The sequence below is a fragment of the Podarcis pityusensis genome (assembly GCF_964106645.2).
Source record: "Podarcis pityusensis genome assembly, chromosome: 1".
NCBI classification, from domain to species: domain Eukaryota; kingdom Metazoa; phylum Chordata; class Lepidosauria; order Squamata; family Lacertidae; genus Podarcis; species Podarcis pityusensis.
The window spans coordinates 83,165,937-83,182,383 of record NC_138028.1 but is presented as its reverse complement, the minus strand read 5'-3'; the positions used below and the strand labels follow the sequence as shown (position 1 = coordinate 83,182,383).

At 45.1% G+C, this 16,447-nt stretch overlaps 1 protein-coding gene and 1 long non-coding RNA gene across 2 annotated transcripts in view; one reads left to right on the top strand and one right to left on the bottom strand.

Annotated features, from left to right (window-relative positions):
• Positions 1–16,447, bottom strand: part of SLC43A1 (solute carrier family 43 member 1) — a 31,462-nt gene that overhangs the window by 5,719 nt on the left and 9,296 nt on the right. Inside the window, exons 5-12 of the mRNA XM_080994732.1 lie at positions 16,295–16,350; positions 15,798–15,874; positions 10,085–10,177; positions 9,153–9,286; positions 8,212–8,381; positions 6,419–6,565; positions 6,154–6,170; positions 248–266 (exon numbers count right to left, since the gene is read on the bottom strand). Of these exons, the coding sequence (XP_080850858.1) occupies positions 248–266; positions 6,154–6,170; positions 6,419–6,565; positions 8,212–8,381; positions 9,153–9,286; positions 10,085–10,177; positions 15,798–15,874; positions 16,295–16,350 (713 nt within the window). The remainder of the gene's footprint in view (positions 1–247; positions 267–6,153; positions 6,171–6,418; positions 6,566–8,211; positions 8,382–9,152; positions 9,287–10,084; positions 10,178–15,797; positions 15,875–16,294; positions 16,351–16,447) is intronic.
• Positions 10,184–15,784, top strand: LOC308471710. Its single transcript, XR_013983108.1, has 3 exons — positions 10,184–12,016; positions 13,019–13,193; positions 15,195–15,784. It is a non-coding gene; the product is annotated as an uncharacterized lncRNA (long non-coding RNA).

Below are 16,447 nucleotides of genomic sequence, written 5' to 3'. Positions count from 1 at the left end.
AAAAATTGCTACTTGGACTTATTAAATTTTCCAAAGCAGGCTGAGAACCATTTTATGTTTGCAGGGAGGCGGCTTTGAGATTTTAAAAGGAGACTTGGGATCCCTTGTCTAGGCTTTGTTTCCTAGGAAATGGAAGTTCCAAACCAACTCAAAGCCTGGGCAGGCAGAGCGATGAACAGAGGGCTTGTTTACCGCATACATACATGGAGAGGTCTGCACTAGGCTCATCTCACATGAGGGTTCCTACCTGTTTCCTCAGCTTCATCTGCCAACTCTTTTTTTTTTTTTAATAAATTTTTTTATTGCGTTTCTTTCCATAATTTTATAAATTCCACACAACACAGAAACAGTAAATACAAGAAACAGTTTTTTTTTTTTTTTTTTTTACAAAAAAGAAGAAAAGAGAAGTTATAGATCCACTTTCAATAAATCCCTGTTTGGACTTCCCCACACCTTCCGGCTCTGCGTTCTTTAAATTAACAATGTCAGCAATTTGTTACCTTATTTCATACCTTATTGTAACTTTCAGTTGTTATGTATCCAAATTCAGTATATTATATCTCAATTTTAAAACCCTTAAAATAAACATAACATGTTTGATTCAAGTTGTCTCATTTTCTCTTTTATCACTTATTTTACCATTTACTTAGCCATATTTGCTAAAGCATAACATTTCCTAATCGTGCGCTATCTTAAGATTCATACAGCTTATAATATTTTTGCAAATAGTCTTTAAATTTTTTCCAGTCCACCTGAATTGCTTCTTCGTCCAGATCTCGGATTCTGCCGGTCATTTCAGCTATTTCCATGTAATCCATCAACTGCGTCTGCCATTCCTCCAGCGTGGGCAAATCTTGTGTCTTCCAGCTCTTTGCAATGAGTATTCTTGCTGCTGTGCTAGCATACATCCTGTGTGTTCCACATAAGCAGCAAGTTATACATTCTCGACAAAGTCTTGGTCTTTGGTTCTAACAATTCTGTCTCTAATTTCGATTTTTCCACCTGGAAACCAACTTTTTTATCCAATTTAAAAACCTCTTGAATTTGAGCATAATGTAACCAATCTCGCACCTTGTTTTTCAGTTTATCCTGGCTCTGCAACTTCCAATTATCTCCAATTTTTTCAATTAGTTCCCAATATTTCGGCCAGTAGGCCTCCATATTGGGTCTTTTTCGAGCCTTGGCCTCCACCGGTGATAACCACCTCGGGGTTTTGCTCTCTAATAAGTCTTTGTATTTCATCCAGACTGCAAAAATTGCTTTTCTGACAATGTGGTTTTTGAACAATTTATGGACTTTAACCTTGTCATACCATAGGTATGCATGCCAACCAAAGGTATTGTCAAAACCTTCCAGATCTAGGACATCGGTGTTTTCCAGCAAAAACCAATCTTTCAACCAGCAGAAGGCTGCCGCCTCATAGTACAACCTCAAGTCCGGCAGGGCAAACCCCCCTCTTTCTTTCGAATCAGTTAATATTTTAAACTTTATTCGGGGCTTTTTGCCCTGCCAAACAAACCTGGATATATCCTTCTGCCATTTTCCAAAACATTCCACTCTGTCCACGATCTGTAGGGTTTGAAACAAAAACAACATTTTCGGCAATACATTCATTTTTATGGCTGCGATTCTTCCCAACAAGGAAAGTTTCAATCTTGACCAAATTTCTAAGTCCTTTTTAACTTCCAACCAACATTTCTCATAGTTATCTTTAAATAAATTCAAATTTTTGGAAGACAAATAGATCCCTAGGTATTTCACTTTTTTAACCACATTTAATTCTGTTTCCCTCTGAAACCCCTCTGTTTCGGTAGGTGTCAAGTTCTTGGTCAGAACCTTAGTTTTTTGTTTGTTCAGCTTAAATCCCGCAACCCGACCAAACTCGGATATAAGTTCTAAAACCCTTTTAGTACTGGGTTCTGGCTCCTGTAATGTCAGAACTAAATCATCTGCAAAAGCTTTCAGTTTATATTGTTTCACTCCGACCTCTATCCCTTGTACCAACCGGTCCTCCCTTATCATGTTCAGTAGCACCTCCAGGACCGAGATAAATAAAAGAGGGGATAGAGGGCACCCTTGTCGTGTCCCTTTTTCAATTTTAAATTCCTCCGTCACCACATTGTTCACTATTAATTTAGCTTTCTGCTCCGAATAAATTGCTTCTATTCCATTTTCAAACCCCCGTCCCACTCCCATCCCTTCCAAGTTTTTCTTCATAAACATCCAAGATATGTTGTCAAATGCTTTCTCCGCATCAATAAAAATTAACACCGCCTTTGTGTTCCTATTGGTTTGTAAAAGCTCCAAAATGTCAATGATGTTTCTGGTATTTTCATATAAATGTCTACCAGGGAGAAAGCCTGCTTGGTCTTTATGAATTACTTCGTTTAAAACCTTTTTAAGTCTATTTGCCAAAATGTCTGCAAATATTTTGTAATCCACATTCAGGAGTGAGATGGGACGGTAGTTCTTGAGCTGAGTCTTTTCAGATTCTGTCTTAGGTATCAATGTGATGAAAGCTTCTTTCCACGTTTCTGGTGCCCTCTTCCCATCCATAATCTGATTGCATACCTCCAACAAAGGTTGTGTCAAATAATCCTTCAAAGTCTTATAATATTTGGAGGTAAGTCCATCCGGGCCTGGAGATTTGCCTAGTTGCATATTCTGGATGGCACCTTCAATTTCCTGTGTAGTTATTTTAGAATTCAAGATTGATCTTTTATCTTGAGTTATTTTTGATAATCCATTTATCTTTAAAAATTGGTCTATCTCAAGTTCTTTCTGAGGCCCCTGTGCGTAGAGTTCTTTAAAATATCTGTGGAAGCACTTCCTGATTTCTTCTGGTTTCTGCACCGTTCTTCCTTCAAACTCTAGATTTGTAACTGTATTTAGCTTTTGTCTTTTTTTCAGCTGCCAAGCTAGCAGCTTTCCACATTTATTTGCTGATTCAAACGATCTTTGCTTCATCTGTTTAATTTTCCATTCAATCTCTTGATTTATCAATTTAGAATATTGTGCTTGATGGAATTTGATTTCTCTCAGCACCTCCTTTGACTTTGGTTTGGTTCTCAATTTTTTCTCTCCTTGATGTATTTTCTCCAATATTTTATCCTTCTTTCCATTCCAGAGCTTTTTCTTAATTGTGTTCTGTTGTATCAGAAACCCTCTCATAACAGCTTTGCTTGCGTCCCAGATCATTCTTTTTTCTACTGTAGTATTCAGGTTTATCTCAAAATAGTCCTTTAGTGTTTTTTGGGCCTTTTTCACAATCTCTTGATCTCTTAGTAGGGTGTCATTCATTCTCCATCTGAAGGAACCGGATTGAGTTAGTCTGAATTCTGATTTCAGAGCGTTGTGGTCGGAGCATGTTTTTGGGCAGATTTCCACCTTTCTGGTCTTGGGTGCCAACCCTCTAGACATCCAGATTTGGTCGATCCTTGTCCAAGACAGGTGGGCCTCAGAGAAGAAAGTTCCTTCTTTACCTAGGGGGTTCTTTGTCCTCCATATGTCAATCAAATCCAAATTGTCAGTCAGTTCAAAAAAAGTTTTAGGCAGTCTGCCATCTGATGTTAAATGTTGGCTTTGAGACTTATCCATATGTGTAGACACCACTCCATTCATGTCTCCCATCATTATGATGTTAACGTAGTCCATGTAGTCCAGCAAAATCTCATGCAGCTTCTTGAAAAATTCTGATTTCCCGTCGTTTGGCGCATATATTCCTAATATCAAAATTTTTTCTCCTTGTGTCTGAATTTCAATCGCCAGAATTCTTCCTTGTTCATCCTTAAATAAAAATTTTGGTGCCAGGCTCTCCTTAGCATATATCACCACACCTCTTTTCTTAACCTTATCTGATGAAATAAATTCTTGGCCTAATCTTTTATTTACCAAAACTTTTCTGTGGAGCCTGGTTACATGAGTTTCTTGTAAACAAATAATGTCCAATTGTTCTTTCTTCAATATATGAAATATCTTCCTTCTTTTCTCCGGGGAATTTCCGCCATTTATATTCCAACTAAGTAGCTGCAGCGACATCCTGTACTATTTTGTTACTCCTAGAGTGGTGTGTCTTCTTTGTCCTCTGAACCCAAAGGTGTAGGCGTTGATCCGTCTCTGGGCGGTATAGGCCCAGGTTGGGGTAGAGGCCAATGTGCTGCTGCTTCTTTTTGGAGATCTTCTCCGTGGTCGTGCTGGAACTTTTGTAGATCCTCTGGTGTTCTTATTTTAACCTTCTTCTGTTTGTAGGTAAATGATAATCCTTGTGGAAACTCCCACCTATAAGGAATTGCGTTGAGCCTCAGCGACTTTGCCAATTCTGAATAGGTGGCTCTCAAATCCAATAACTGTTTAGGAATATCTCTATAAATTTCCACCTTTTTATCCTGAAACTCCAGTGAGTTTTTAAAGTGTAGGCCTAGTATTTTGTCTCTCTCCTCCCTTGATCTCAAAGTTATCAAACAGTCTCTGGATCTATCCTTTCTTACCAATCTTCCCAGTCGAAAAGCCGATACTATTTTAAAATCACTTTCTTCCTTTATACCCCAGAACTTTGAAAATTCTGTTGTCAAGAATCCAATCAAATCTTCTTGTTCAATTTCTGGAATTGCCCTCAGTCTAAGATTTGTCTCGCGATTTTTCAATTCCACCAAAGAGAGATAGGTTTGCTGGTCCCCAATCTGTTTATGCAGAGGCTTGACTTCCGCTTTCACTTCCTCGACCTCTTTCTTGGCTGACGTTGCTATTTGGATGGCTTCCCCAGCTAGTTTACGATTCTCTTCTGTTGCTCCTTGCAATTTTTCAATTGCTTGTGTGTGCTGGGAAACCTGATCTGTCAATTTCTGGATCGAGGATGTAGCTTGGTCAATTTTTATTGATTGATTATCTACCTTTTGATTTAAGGTTGACAATTGTTCCAAGATTTGTTTCAGAACTGCCTCAGATCCTCCTGATGCCATATCTTCCTCTTCAGATTTTTTGGGCTTTTCAACTTCTACTTTTTGTGCCACCAGCACAGCTGGAACCGATGATCTGCGTCCCTGAGTCAAAGTTGTTTGTACAAGCTGTGCCTGCTTTTTCTCTTTTTCCTTTTCCCTGGCTTCCTTAGCTTTGGCTGCTCTTGTCTTTCCTGTGCCACTCATCAGTCAATGTTCAAGGTCAAATATTGTAGTCCCATGGGAAAGGCAAGTCCAATTTTAAAACAATCCAGTGAGAGAAGGTAAACATATAAGACTGTTCCCAGGCCTTTGTATTTCCAATATCCTCTAGGGGGAGTGCCACTAAAGTTCAGTAAGAAGAAGGCAACTTTTCCGCCATTTAAAATCCCTGTTGTTCCATTTTTAAAAACACCATAGTCCCAGAACACTAAATAAGAAAGTCCTGCAGAGCACTTTTAGACTTTGACAATGTTCCAACAAGGTGTCTGCAACAATATCCAGTCCAACTGTTCGAGCTCAAAAGTATCACTTTAATATCCAAAAGTATCTGGAAGTTTGTAACAGTTCCACAGTTAAACAATTTCCCCCCCGGCAGTCCGGCGATTTGGAATTAAAGTCTCAGTAACCCCTAAACGAGAGGACCGCTCCAATTTTTTTAAAAAAGAAATTAACTTACTGGTAATTCTGTATTTCTTCTTTAAGAGTAAGTTCAAAAGTGCACGAAAGTCCCACTTTAAAGCTTCCCTATTTCAAAACGCTTTCCGCTTCTCCAATCCTTTGCTTTGATCTAGAAAGCAGTGCCGGAAGACGGACTTCCTTTTTCTCGTCTCCCGGTTTCAGCCAAATTTTTAGATTTATTCCTCCGAATTTCGAGTCCTTACTCACGGGTTTGTTGTTTCAGCCTGATGTTTCTAGGAAGAAAGGTCGGCGCTCATCCGTGACAGCCGCGCGGCTTCGCCTCCGCAGAAAGAGCGATGAACTCACAGCACCGCTCCCCCTCCTTCACTCCGAAGCCCCTTACGGGGTTCCTTCCGCGAATTCGGGGTCGCTCCAGGTGCCCGCCGAGTCCCACGGCCACGAGCTCACTCTGCCCGTGGTTTATCTTGATGGGTTGCCGCTGTGCCGTAGCGAAACAACCCTTTTCTGCGGTGCCCCTCTTCACAACTCGAAGAGGACCGCCATCACGGTTTCGCGCCGCCTCCGGAAGTCCTTCATCCGCCAACTCTTCTGGAACTCGAATGCCCAAGAAAAGAAGAAGGAAAGAACAAGACTGCATCACAGTAATTGGACCAGGACCTTGTCCCAGCAGACCCAGATTCACTCCCCTAGCAACTCTACACAATTATTCTGTAGGTCACCCTGCAAGCAATACTTCTCCCAGGCTCCTATGTTGTTTAGTCTCCCCCCAGCTCCCATCTTTCTCTCCTTTGCTTCCTGGTGTCCTTTGGCAGCTGGGAAATCTTTCCCCTATCAGTCCTCACCAGGGTCCTGGCCGCCTGTCACTTGGAACTCCAGCATCTTGTTCATGGCTGCCATGTAGAAGATGACACGCAGCTGGGTCATGCCCATGGTGAAGAGACTCCACAGAAAGATGGGGGAGCAGACGCTGCGGCGGAAGGGGGTGGCACCTGGAGCCAAACAGAGCACAGAATACAGATCAGGAATGGAGAAAACTTCAAGTTTCCCTGGACTGCAACACCAACAAGCCCTGCCACTGGCTATGCTGGGCTGGGGCCTATGGGGCCAATCATTTGTATGTTCCCCTTCCTAATTTAGAGGGTTGATGTGGCACAGCAGCCAGAAGGACCTAATAAGGCTGTGCAGATGGACAAAGCAGAGCAAAATCTTGTGTTCACTTAAGGTAAAGTTAAAAAGGTAAATAACCCCTGGACGGTTCAGTCCAGTCAAAGGCGACTATGTGGTGTGGCGCTCATCTTGCTTCAGACTGAAGGAGCCAGCGTTTGTCCATAGACAGTTTTCTGGGTTATGTGGCCAGCATGACTAAACCACTTCTGGCACAACGGAACACCGTGATGGAAACCAGAGCGCACGGAAAGGCCTTTTACCTTCCCACCGCAGCGGTACCTATTTATCTACTTGCACTGGTATGCTTTCGAACTGCTAGGTAGGCATGAGCTGGGACAGAACTACAGGAGCTCACCCCATTGGGGATTCGAACCTCCAACCTTTCGATCGGCAAGCCCAAGAGGCTCAGTGGTTTAGACCACAGTGCCACCTGCTTGAAGTATATGGGGGTGTGGGATTTTCCTCTTGCTGCCCATACCCATAGACCAACATGGAGCACACTGGCTGGGCTAACAGGACAATCCTGCTCCCTGTCCATTATCGTTGAAGGCATAGGGTGTTTCATCTGAACAGCCCTGCAGGTGGCAAACACCAAAAAGGATTATGGGAAAGATTAGTCTCCAGCTCTCAAGGGAAAGATTAGTCTCCAGCTCTTCACTATCATTTCAGCTCTGAAAAAAGGTGAGCTTTAGTAGAGACGGAGGCACTTCTGAGACTCAAAGGTTTGTATATTATGCCTTGTTAGAGAACTAGAAGGGGGTGGCTTTTTTTGGTAAAACCTTTACCTTTTGAATTCAGGCTCAACACAGTTGCTGGCAACTTCCACTGGATTATTTACAAGGCTATATACATCTCCCCGGCAGGACTCTTAACTCCAGCCTGCAGCAGGGATTCATCTGGTTTATGGGATGGGAGGTGAGACTCTTTAAGGGGACAGTGTGTACTTAGTGTATCGTGCCTGAATACAGGAAAGGGTTTTTTTATTTAAAAAAAAGGATGGGCTCAGGAATGGGCTTCAGCCCTGTTTTCTGCTATGAACTAGAGTAACCTCCTCCTCGAGTTTAATTCCTTTGCATTATGCAGGCAGAGAAAGCCCAGCCACTCCCTAGAAGTTGTTTTTCCTCAGAAGAGCGAGACAGATGTCAAAAGGAAACGGCAATGGCTTGCTCCTGCCGATAGATGGAGCCAGATGCCAGAGCCTGTTCCCAGCTCTTGCAGCCACTGCCAGGAACGGAGCCTGACGCAAGAGGCCCAAGGCCTTGCAGGAATAAATCTATAGCACTTCCCATCCCTCAGGAAGCCTCGAGGAAGCCCCTTGACCTGCAAGAGACCTGTGTGTGTTTGTGTGCAAGCTAAGGAACACTAGATGGGCGCCAAACCAAACCGCAGGCTTTGTTCGACAAGCCGGGGAAGCCAGGATTTCCTTCCCTCTTGGGGAGCTGTGGTGATGTAATGAGGGGGCACTCACGATCAGAGGATTTCACAGGCTTTTGGTGCAGGTCCTCCACAGATGGACAGAGGCCATCAAGATGTGGCGCTCTCTGGCTCAGCCGCTGTCCCACAGCCGTCACGTGCACATAGAACCGGTCGCCCGTCACCTTGTGGTCAAAGGCTAAGCTGCTCAGTTTGATCTTCTTCCTATCTCAGGGACAAGGAGGGAGCGTTACATGCTTGCTGTCCCCCCACATTGGGCAAAGCCTATGGGAGAAATTCAGTGTTGTGCTATGATGGATGCCATCTTGTCTCACGGGAAATTGGTGCCAATGCCAGTGCCACTTCTATACCAGCGGCAGAGGCAAAGGCGGCATTTCCGGTTTCGCCTCAAGCGGCAAAAGAAGGACGCGCTGCCACAGCTCTTGTGGAAAATGAAGTGGACCCCGCAAGCCTAAAGCCTGCCCACCTCTGGAGTAGTGAGAGAGCCCAATGGGCCCAAGTCCAAATATGAGCTGCGTTGGGCTGAAGGGGGGGCAATATTGTGGGCTGCTTAGAGTGGAAACAGGCATATGTGTTAGAAGTGCCTCAGGGTCAGGGATCAGCAACAGCACCTGGCGTCTTTGGCCATGTGCCATGACTGGCAGGGCCCACTGCTGCTGCTGCTGCCCTGCCTATTTTGGTTGTTTTTTCCTGGCTTGGCACTCCAAGCAGCACCAGACAGCTGGTTTTAGCCACCCTTTTAATTTCCCACAGTGCTCATTTCCTAGGAAATCAGAAAGGGTTGCCAGACCCAGCTGCCCAGTTTGCCCAAACAGAGAAGGCCGCTCAGTGTACCCAAAGTGCTGCTGCTATTGGGATAGCCACCTCCCCACTCCCTCACAGAAAGCAGCTCTCTCTGTCCACGGGACAGCCTGCCCCAGGTGACGGGAACAGGAGCAACCTTCCTCAGTTAAGGCTGAACTGGCTGCTGCTTACATGTAGCTGACTTCTTCGGGAGCCGGGAAGGATTCATGGGGCCAGTTGATCACGCAGTTGAGGAAGATGAGGCAAGCCAGGCCTGACCACGCGAGCATAATGGTGATGAAGGAAACTCCGCTGTCGTAGATCAGCTAACAGCAACGGGACAGGAGACAGAAATGAAGGGGTGGGAGAAGAGAGAGGGCGGCAGAGGAGGCCTCAGGTGGGCTTGGGCAGTCTCCCAAAGTAGAATCAAGGGGGAAGCCAACAGGTAGTCCAGAACACCTGGAGAACACAGAGTTCCCATCAGCCCCAACCAGCATGGCTGATAGTCAGAGAAGATTGGAGCTGCAGCTGCAATATCTAGAGGGCACCACGTTGGCTACCCTACACTAAGCCACGATTGGTTTTAGCCTTTTTTTGAGTGTGTCCTTTTTTTGAGCATCAAACCCAGTCTAGCACTAACCATGATTTGTTGTTGGTTTAGAAACCATGGCTTGCTTTAAGTTCTGTCTGAACCCAACAGCCTGTGTTTAACCATGGTTTGTTTGGCCACCCCACCCTAGACACTTGCCAAGCTACAGAGGCACAGGGCAAGAGCAGCTGGGGAATAGGGGAAACCAAGCATCAGAGAAGAAAACCATGGTTTGTTTGCTCATGTGAGAGACACCCTATGGATTGTTGAACAAACCATGGCTAAAGCAAGCTATGGTTCAGTGTTATGGATGAACTCAACAAATGCCTCCTGGATTCTACCCTGCCTCACCTTATGCCTCCCTTCAATACCCCTAACAGGTCTAATGGGGGAAATACTATCTCTGACTCAACTGTAAGGCTCCATCAGCATGGAGAGAAGCACACAGGCATAGATCTGGGAGCTGCCTCAAGTCCTAAGTAATAGTGGGGCACTCCACCCTAGGCAGCTGGGGTGATTCAGGTTTGCTACATACCTTGACCCCAGGAAATGTAACAGCAGAGGAAGCATACGAGCCAATCATGAGGGCCATGAAGGTGGACCGCAGGTGTCCAAACATGTTGGGCAGCTAAGGAGAAATGAAAGGAGAAAACAATTAGCAGAAATGTTCTGCTTCCACTCCAATTCAGGGGCTTCTTCTATAGGGCTGCTAGAGTCCTTCTGCCTTATTCAAGAACTTCACCGAACACCATGGAAGCTCCAAAGGCTGTGCACTCCAGGGACCAAACGGCTGGAATCTTGTTTATTTTCCAAATTCTCATTGCATCTCTCATTCTGAGCTTTCATTTACTACAGATGAGGCACATTCTACATAAATGTATCACAGCTTTATTATCCAACATGTGTTATAGCCCAGCTTAAATATGCCTACTTAGAAGTATTTCTCACAGAGTTCAAGGGGACTTAATCCCAGGTAAGTGTTGCAACTTTAACCAAGTTCAGTGCACAGAAGGTAAAAAGTGGGGTTTAGTTCGCTCTTTCAATTCATCTTGGGAGGGGTGTTTCTAGGATGAAGGGGGAAATGTGAAGCTCCCTTGTCATTGCTATTGGATGCTGCATGTTCTTTAAGGAATGCTATATTTACAGTTTTGGAATGTGGTTTTTTGGTATGTTATTATATTTGCTATTTGCCATGTTATTATGAAATTGCTTTTGTTTTGAAATTGTTGCTATGTTGTTACTATGTTACTATGATATTGTTTTTATCATGTTTGTTTGAAATGCATCCCTTTCTTTGTTGTAAGCCACTTTGAGCATGGTGTGTGTGTGTGTGGAAAAGCGGCACACAAATAAAATGGATGGTGAATTCATGAAAGAAAATGAATGGTACGTGGGTACATGCAGAAGATCTGGATACATGTGGTTTGTTGCAAGTGGAGAACTAGGAAGTGATAGTCATTAGCCCAGATTTACTAATCCACAGTAAAACAAAGCAGAGAAAGATGTGGCTAATTTCCAAGAGCAGAAAAGATAAACACTATTGTCTTCTAATCTCTGCAAATCAAGCTGCTGTTTAAGGTACTGGAGCAGAGGCTGGTAAAACTATAGGGTGTCTCAGAGACACACAAAAAAGCCACCTGTTTATCAGGAGGGGAGTTCAGGTGTTGTGAAGAGTTAAGAAACCTCCAGGTAGGAATGTATATAAGTCAGTGGGGAGCAAGAGAAATAATAACCTGGCTTCCATTTAGTTTACTGTTCCGGAAGGGAAACTCCAATTTCTAGATTGATTGCAGCATCTTAAAAATGCAAGGTTGGGTATAGAACAGCTGTGGCCCTCAGAATCCTTAGTAAGATGTAAGCTACACCAGCATCAGAGAGAGATAACTGAACATATTGTGTCACCTTATTCTGCCAGGCTGTTGACCCACCAGAGACCATCCAATATCTCAGGCAGGGATAAAATTCCCAGCCCTATGACTAGAACCGTTGCAACTGGAGATGTCCGAGGCTGGACCTGGGACCTTCCGAGTGCCAAACATTTACATCCACTGAGCTATTTGTACTCCACTCCCAAGAAAATATGCTTATACTTGGAGGGAGAACCTTCTAGTTATCCACCTGTTTTTCCTTTGCAACAGCCCCGGGGTTGTGGCGTGCTGCCAACCAAGCACTTTGCTTGGGTAAACAGTGGCACACAGGGAGCCTCTGCCACACTCCAGCTCTTCAACATATGCCCTTGCCAAAGGCAAGGGGGAAGCGGGTGGGGCGCTCGACCCAGCCTTCTGATTGGCCAGATACTACCCTTTCCTGGCTTATGTATATGTACCCTGTGGGTACAAGAAGGCACAAAAAGGCACTGTGATCTAATAGTGAGGCAAGCACAGTTCCTTATGTGTTCTGGGAAGAACTGGAAATAATCAGAGCATGCACACAAACACCACCACAAAGGGAGTGAGGTAAGCACCAGGTAAGATATCTCCCCACCCCCCACCCCCGTCCTCAATATCATATTCCCTTTCTTTCTGCCAGCACAGATTGGTTTGGCACAACAGGGACAAACAAACTGTGGGAGATGATTGCCACTCTTCCTACCATGATCACCACCCATGACATGGACCTTGCAACATGGGTTTTTCTAGACAGGGTTTCCCAGATGTGGGTCTCCAGCTGCTTTTGGAATAAAACTCCCATCATCCCCCAACTACTGGCCCTGCTAGCTAGGGATGATGGGAGTTGTAGTCCCAAAACAGCTGGAGACTCAAGTTTGGGAAACCTTTTGCTAGGGTGACTGTAGCACAGGAGGAAAGGGTTCATGTGCCTTTAAAAAAAGTATAATAAGAGGGAATTCCAGTAAATTCTCAGTCCCAGATGATGAGATGCCTACAACATGCCCTCTTTGACATGGCTCTAAAAGGCACAGGGTGTCTTTGGTCACCTCTCCCAGGTCATGTCACCACAGAGCTCTGTCCTCAAAACTTTGCACTCCCTGGAATCTTACACAACAGGAATGAGAAGGCACGCATGTCCCTCCCAATACCTGAACAGGAGATGGATTACACAATGAAATACGCACACCCTATGCCAAAACAGACAAGTTGTGGACTTGCACATGCGCACGCGCATGTTCTTGCAACCAGTAAAAGGGGCTTCACATTTTACACGAACACTCTCTGCACTTAGAAAGAAGACACGCATGCAGAGCAGAGAGATGTCTCAACCTGCAGGGCTGAGTTCCACCACACAGATTTGCATCACTTTAATTGCTGAGCTTTACGAGGGCGGATTTTTCTCAAATTAACTTGTTGCCAATACTTCCATCATAAATCACGTAAATTATACCACAGCGCAGAGAAACAAGGCATGAGAGAGCTAGCGGGACGGAGAGATTTAGTAGAAAACAAACACCTGGGCTTTTAATTATGGTCTCAAAGGGAGACCACTTATTTCTTCGTGCTTTTATCCTGCATAGGTGTCCTTCCCTGCACCAACCCACCCATACGGCAGCCGAGCTTTGCTTTCCTCGCTTGTTTTTAAATGCAGCAAAATAAGAAAAAAGCCTGTTTCTGGACAGTACAACCTCAAAATGCGGATGGAAGCTGGCATGACTTAATGGTCCTCCACACAAAGAGGAGGGTGAAGACAGTGTGAGTCATTTGTCTCCTGTGTACAAAGATTTAATTCCATGGGAAAGTGCTCAGTCACATGAGTCTCCCTCAGGCCCAGGGGCCAGATGAAACTTCTCTATCTGACCCCTGGGACTCTTCCCAGGCCAAACTTGTCATTGGTCCTTCTCTTCACCCCCTTGAGTTCTTTTGCTTGGCTGGAACATGTCCTTGAACAATGCGCATGCGTCTCAGTGGCCGGAATGTGTTTGTATGTGCAGAGCAACCCCTGACTTGTGCATAGCTGGAACATAGCTTACGATACAAAGGCAAGAGGACTATCAATGGCTATTAGCCCTGACGGCTCAGCTCTGCCTCCAGTTGGAGGTAAAAAAGCTTCAGAATACCAGTTGCTGGAAACCACAGGAGGGGAGAAGATTCTTGTGCTCAAATCCAGGCAACAAGATTTGAGAACAGGATGCTGGACAAGATGGGCCACTGGCCTGATCCAGAAGACTCTTCTTATGCTCTTAGGAGTCTCATCTGTCATTCAGCCCTGTGATCTTTGGATGCAGGGCGGTATACAAATTTGACAAATAAATACTAATATAAAATTTAGAGTTCTGAGCAAAAGAGGCTAACCTCCAGATTTCCATTCTATGATTTCATGGATCATCATGGCTTTTACATGCAGATCTCAGAAACCCGACACATTAACAGCAGCAGCAGATCTCTGGTACGTCCTCTGAGATATCATGAGGATTCATGCATCTGGTCTAGTTTTTTGCACCATGGCAGTGTCATGAAGTGTGGGGTGTATGGTGTTCACAGAGCAGACTGTGGACACAGATGTAAACTGATGGTTGAGAGTGGATATAGGATGTCCCCATGTAAAAATCACACCTTCTGGGTTCCTTGCAGGAGCAGGGCTGAGACTCCCAGTAGGTGTTTATACACAGAACGCAATATATTTAGCTCAGAATAAAAGATGATGCCTAAGCTCAGATACGAGCAAGTATGCAGCTGTGTTTGAAATGAGAGAGGGGCCCAGCACTTCAGTTACCCAGGTTCTTGCCTCAAGTTATCAGAAATTATGAAAGAAATCAAAATGGTCTCAGGTGCTATCAAAGGAGAAAAACATAACTCCTGAGCGATGCAAAGAAGCTCAGTGAGAAATGCAAATGACAAGGAGGCCGGCTCTGCCCTCTCTTAAGTACTCCTGCAGCCACATACTCAGTCTTGACACAGGACTGCAGCAATACTTGTTGCAAAGTATAGATAGGCACCCTGCCAGTCCTGTGCAGTGCCCTGCCCCTGCCACACCTTGCCTCTGAGCCAATCACTGTGTGTGTCCCCGTTTCTTGCTGCTGGTTAGCCTCTTCCTTGGGAAACAAGTAGCAGCTACCGCCTGGGACAACCAGTTATAAACAAGGACAGGGCTTCTGTATGCTTAACAGCCGTACAAAAAAGGGAGCCTTTGGCAGGTTCAACTTTTGCACACCACACCCTGCATGGAAAGCCACAGGTGCCCAAAGCTGCACTTCTCCACCAGACAGAAGCCCTGCCCTCACTGATCTCCCTGGCAGGAGAATTATGTCATTATCATCTGCAGTTTCCCCAACCCAGTGCCCTCTGGATGTTGTTGGACTGCAATTACCATCAGCCCCAGCCAGCATGGGATGATGGGAATTGTTGTCCAGCAATATTTGGAGGGCATCAAGTTGAGGAAGGGGGTTGTCTGAGTTCAATGAGGACGCTGCTTTTTTTAAAAAAAAAAAAAAGCAAAGAGTGTTCTTCAATAGATGAAGCCAAATCCCAGCCTAAACCAAATCATACAGATCAATAAATGTGTGTATGTGTTTGCATACTGCCTACCCCCACGACGGTGACAAAAAAGCTCCACTCATATACTATGTAAAGAGTGAAAGTTTAATGTGTCCCTCACCTTCCCCTTTTCTCTCTCTCTCTCTCTCTCTCTCTTTTTCCTCTCCTCTCTCTCCCCACCTCTCTTTCTCCCTCAACCCACATTGTCTACAAAAAAAGGCCTCAAACTGACTGCAACTGACCTGTATGAAGGATTCTACCATTTGAAAACAAAGACACTGAATGTACTTTTGTTACCTATGAAAACATATTTCAATAAAAACATATTTAAAACTGTAAACTGTATGTATTTGCAATATCATTCTGCGCAATTTCTTTTTCGCTGCAGGTTTTATGAGATCACGGCTTTTGGGGTGGTATTATTGAAGGAGGACAGGGAAGGAGGGGGATGCTGTACAGTTCTGGCAGTGTAACCCACCCCTCTCAGCTCCTGTGAAAATGGGAGAGAGGCGACCAGTACAAGACAGACCCTAAAGGAGGGGTGAGGAATCCGTGACCTCTCTGAGATCGCTCAACTACAGCTCCCATCATTCCTGTCCATTGGTCCTGCTGGGTGGGGCTGATGGAGCCCAGCAACACCCAGGGGGCTACAGGTCCCCCACCCCCGACTTAAAACTCATCTTCAATGCAGGCCACATGGGAATCTCTCCAACGTCCTTGGAATGAATATGGGTGAAGAATATTGTTCCGGTATCTCCTACTATCGCCACCCATCTCTTTATGCAGTGAAAGGGCCAATATGTCAGTTTCCCCCATACTTACAGTTAAGGAGGTGAAGGTCAGGCAAATACCACCAAAGCCATTCAGGGAAAGGCCAAGAAAAATCAGCGGGGAAAGAACTAGTGGGAAGAGAACAGAAATGTGGGGTGAGCACAAAGGGGACAATGGGGTGCTGCAAAGAATGGGGGCATAAAAAATAGTGGAGTGACATTGTCCATAGGGCTTGAGAGCACCATGTGAGATTGCAAAGGGAAGGGCGTGGAGCAGACCTAGAGAACCATCCGATTGTCTTTAGGCTTCTGCAGCCAGAAAGGGGGATGCGGCCATGGCTTCTGCAGCAACTCTCCTTTGCAAGCCCCATTGCTCACGCCCACATGCTGCCTACTGTGGAGGCACAACAGGAGGGGGAGGGTAGACTATGGGAGTTGGTCAAGAGGGGTGATGCTGCAGAACCATCCTCCTTGCTGGTGGGAGGGAGGGAGGGTGGGGAAATTCTCCACACTGCTACTGAAAGTAAAGTGCCACATAGCCAGTCTTACCTGGTGGTTTGTAGGCTGCCAGGGCCATGAGAGCGCAGGAAACAGCAAAGCTGGCACTGCAGAGAAATTAAGGCAGACGTATGAGAACAATGCAAAGCTAAGTCATGCCTTCAATGAGATGCCCCACAACCATGTCAGGAAGTCATCCCCTCA